This window comes from Pistacia vera, unplaced genomic scaffold, assembly GCF_008641045.1.
Source record: "Pistacia vera cultivar Batoury unplaced genomic scaffold, PisVer_v2 Contig630, whole genome shotgun sequence".
Taxonomy (NCBI): Eukaryota; Viridiplantae; Streptophyta; class Magnoliopsida; order Sapindales; family Anacardiaceae; genus Pistacia; species Pistacia vera.
This window is the reverse complement of record NW_022196480.1, coordinates 550,422-554,365: the sequence shown is the minus strand read 5'-3', so window position 1 is coordinate 554,365 and position 3,944 is coordinate 550,422. Positions and strand designations below refer to the sequence as shown.

Below are 3,944 nucleotides of genomic sequence, written 5' to 3'. Positions count from 1 at the left end.
GCTTATTTCCACTATAATATGACTTCGATTACCTGCTGGACAATTACAAATGGCTCAATTTTTTGTCATGAAACTTAAAATGAAAAATACGTTCAATGAACTACAGCAGTAGCATTGTCATTCAACATTAATTTGTTCAATTGCATACCTTACAAATGGTTCAATTGCATTATAAAAACTTGTACACAACATACATTACAGCAGCAAGAATATAAAGTGATGAAGTGGCTGTTTTGATCAGTATCAGTACTCTCCTTTGATGAATATGTCGGTTTATTTTTCGTGGCATATGTTATCGAATCCTGGCCATCCTCTCCCAATGGTTTCTCCTGCTAAAGATTTACAACATCACTCTAAATTATTCATTGACATCAAATGAACTAGTTAACAAAATTTCAAAAGTATAGTAGAACTACATTACCTTCACTGGGCCGGCACCATATTTTGATAAAAAAATTGTACTGCAGGAACTTGATTTTGCATCTCAATCTTTAGGAGTTTGATTTTGAGCTACAATCAAGAACTAAAAAAATTAAACAGCTACATTCATAAACATTTGAACTAACACTAAATTTATAAACATTTGAGGGAAAAAACAAGTCAAAATTACCATAAACTGTAAATCTTATCTGATACATCATTACAGACCCCTGAAAAAGGTAACCAGCTTGAAGTTTGACTATATTTCAATTGCGCGACACTTTTGTCTTGTAAGCTTCACCAAAACCAGGAATATATTAAGAACAATTCAACTGAATTAACATAGAAGCAGACATGAATAAGTGCTTGCAAAGAAAAACATCCGTTTAACTTAGTTCAATGATATCATATTTCAAGGATTACATTTCTTAAATTTGCTAAACAAATTTATAACAACATTATGCAATAATAGTGGTCATATAATTGATTTTTCCAAGTAACAATAGAAAATAATGAATAAATGAAGTACCCTTATTCTGGAAAACCAATCAACATGTTATAAGAAAATTTAAATTTTATTCTTTAAATATTTGTTTCACGGCAAAACAAAACTATTAGGCACATGCTTTGATGAAATATAAATCTTGGACTTATGTTGAATACGTAGGTGCATGCATCAATGAGATGAATTTGTTCAATTCTACTGGGACCAATTCAAGAAACTTTCACCAGGGTTGGTATTGAAACAATTACTCTCATTGACATTTATCAAATCTGATGCCAATAATTCAAATCTAACCAATAACCATACCCGATAAGTAAATCAACATTCTTGTTCCCAAGTAGGCCACCAATTAGTACCATTGAAAGAGTCTCTTCAACACCCAAGTTACCAACCACTGACACTCCTACAAAAAAGCTAATTAGACCTCTAAACTAAACTACGTATTCAAAATGCTTCTCATATAAACTGAACGACATATTTCATTACTAGCGTTTCAATTCGAACACCCAATTCCTATCAAACCAGAAAAATGACACACATATAAATCATAAGGCACTACCACACAATTGGCAAAATCATAACGTGCCACACCACACTAGTTTGTCTGTAGAGTTCGTATTCATAACATTATTCTGAATGAAAACATCATTGAAATCAGAGGTCATATGCGTCCAGAAACATTATCGGGCCAGACAACAAAAAACAGTAACATTTACCAAATATTTAGTATCACAATTTATATATTATCCCCAATTTCATATAAAATGTTACAGGTATGGATGGCATTGCTCATTATTGGACTGATTGTTGGAAATGTACCTAGCATTTCCCATCAAATCATCATACTTACGGAAACAAATAAATAAACAAATTAAACGTACCAATTTTCTCCTCTTCAGGCGTCGCAACATAGTTGCAAACATCAATGTGTTTAGCTTGAAGCGAAATGTTCTGCGCTCTTCAATATGACATTACAAAAAAGAAAAACCTATTAATTAAACTGATTTTATTTAGAGAAAAAACAACATATGGAATAAGTGAGTAAGGGGAGAGAAAAATGGAACCCAAATGAAAAATTTGTGGGAAAGTTGTATTCAAACAAACAAATGGGTCACTCATTTCATTTCATTGTTGTTCCAATTTCTCAGCGTAGTAATAGACGGAAGAACTTGGAATTGATTTTAGTTGGAGCCAGAAAAGTCGAGGAAGAAGAGATGATTGAAGAGGAGAGGCTGAGTCAGAGACATGTTTTGACGAAGAAGAAGAAAAAGATGCCCATAAACTAATGCATGATCATTGAAGCTGTTAACTATCAAGGCCATTATATACTTTGAAGAGGAGAGGTTGAGTCAGAGACATGTTTTGATGAAGAAGAAGAAGAAGAAACAGCTGCTCAAAAACTAATGCATGATCGTTGAAGTTGTTAACTACCAAGGCCATTATATACTTTTCAATAAAAAAAAACGAAAAAAAGAACACTGAAAGGCATCCAGATGGCTAAAATTAATTCCAATCTACCAACCAGAAACAGAAACACTTATAAGCCAGTATAAAGAATAGATCATCCGTCTCAAAGTGTATCAACTTAAACAATATACGCAATCTAAAAATTAAAAAAAAAAAAAAAATACAATAAAAGATCCATCTGAACAGTAGCCTGGTGCAGGGTGGACGTTCGGCGACTTGGTGCGACTCGGCTGACACTCGTCATGGTGGTGGTGTGGTGGACGGTCTGCGACCTCTCGGTGGGCAACGATTAAGATTGGCAATGGTGGTGAAAGAGGAATATTGGAAGTGAAACCTGTTTGGGATGGTGGACGGCGGCGAGCTGATGGGGGTGCGATCAGAGAATGTGGAGGCTAGGTTTTCAAGATTAAAAGGAAATTTGGGGGTGATTTTATTAAAACGCCATTTAAAGTTAAAATTTAATTAAAAGCCTATATAGTTTGTAAATATTAACTAAATAGCCTTGTTTTTTGTTAAACTTAATTAAACATGATTAGGGGTTAATTAAGATTAATGAATAATTGTGTAATCTTTTAAAAATTATAATATGTCTCTAAAGAGTCGAAAATCTTGTAAACAAACCCAAACACCTTCTTCTTTTTCCTCCCGTCACATTAACGCATTCCTTCGCCATTACCATCTTCTCCAACACAGATTCTCCTCCTCCTAACATTTCGTCCATGTATGTGTATCTCTCTTTTCGATTTTATATTTTGGTTTACAAAGATTTAATGATGGATTGGGTTTGGGTTATGATTTTGATTTAGTTGTTTAGGTTATTGGGTTGTGTTTGATGTAATGGAAGTTGAAAGAGTGAAATTTGTTGAAAATTTTCTTGCATTGTGGGTAGCTGAGGGTGGTAGCACCGATTGTAGGTGGAGATGACTGAAAACGTGTTCTGGATATGATGGATCACTTAAGCGATCTAGTACGTCTAGTAATGCGGCAGATAGATCGCTTAAGCGATTAAGTATGTGGCATAAGATCGCTTAAACGATCTGCTAAAAGTCTGGTGTATAGCAACAGATCGCTTAAGCGATCAGTAAATGGCATTATATCGTTTAAGCGATCCATTATATCGCTTAAGCGATCCAGTAAACGATATAGCAGATTGCTTAAGCGATCCAATAAATGATATACCAGATCGCTTAAGCGATACACCACATCTGTCAAGCAACTCTGCAATTGCTTTTTAAAATATTTCAACCCTTAGTACATCAGTTAAGAATATTTTTTTCTTATATTATAGGTAGTTAGCTATTATTAGACATGAGACAAGTTGTTTTGGGTGTTGAATATTTTGGTGAGTGGGTGGAGGAAGAAAGTAGCTGGAGGTGGATTAGGAAGAGCAAAGAAGTTATACCAATTGTTGTGAGCACAGAGGTTAGTTTTGATGAGTTGATTGATGAAATAATTAGAAGAGGTGATTTGAGTTGCTCACATAGCGATATAGTTGTGAAATATGTTTTAAGCTGAGTTCCTGAACATTATAAGGTACCTCCTACTATATTAA

The 3,944-nt window shown here is 34.2% G+C and overlaps 1 protein-coding gene across 6 annotated transcripts; it reads right to left on the bottom strand.

The window, feature by feature from the left end:
- On the bottom strand, positions 1-2,824 carry LOC116111272. 6 transcript variants are annotated; one of them, XM_031397473.1, is made up of 6 exons: positions 2,557-2,824; positions 1,807-1,883; positions 1,232-1,328; positions 611-715; positions 422-523; positions 1-329 (listed from the first exon to the last, which is right to left on the bottom strand). In XM_031397473.1, the coding sequence occupies exons 1-5, from the start codon at positions 2,634-2,636 to the stop codon at positions 517-519; spliced, it is 366 nt and encodes a 121-aa protein (XP_031253333.1). In that variant the 5' UTR covers positions 2,637-2,824; the 3' UTR covers positions 1-329; positions 422-516. The 6 variants fall into 6 exon arrangements, 4 of the variants coding, with proteins under 4 accessions (XP_031253333.1, XP_031253330.1, XP_031253329.1 ...); XM_031397470.1 differs by having other exon boundaries at positions 1-332; positions 422-510; XM_031397469.1 differs by having other exon boundaries at positions 422-510.
- Between the last annotated feature and the right edge of the window lie 1,120 nt (positions 2,825-3,944).

Excerpts from the sequence above, each read along its gene's own strand:
- LOC116111272 (XM_031397470.1), bottom strand. The coding sequence starts at position 2,636 with ATGACGAGTGTCAGCCGAGTCGCACCAAGTCGCCGAACGTCCACCCTG. Across the intron at positions 1,884-2,556 it reads GTTCAGATGGATCTTTTATT|AGCGCAGAACATTTCGCTTC; the intron begins GTATTTTTTTTT and ends GTCATATTGAAG. Across the intron at positions 716-1,231 it reads AATGTTGATTTACTTATCGG|CTTACAAGACAAAAGTGTCG; the intron begins GTATGGTTATTG and ends GTTTTGGTGAAG.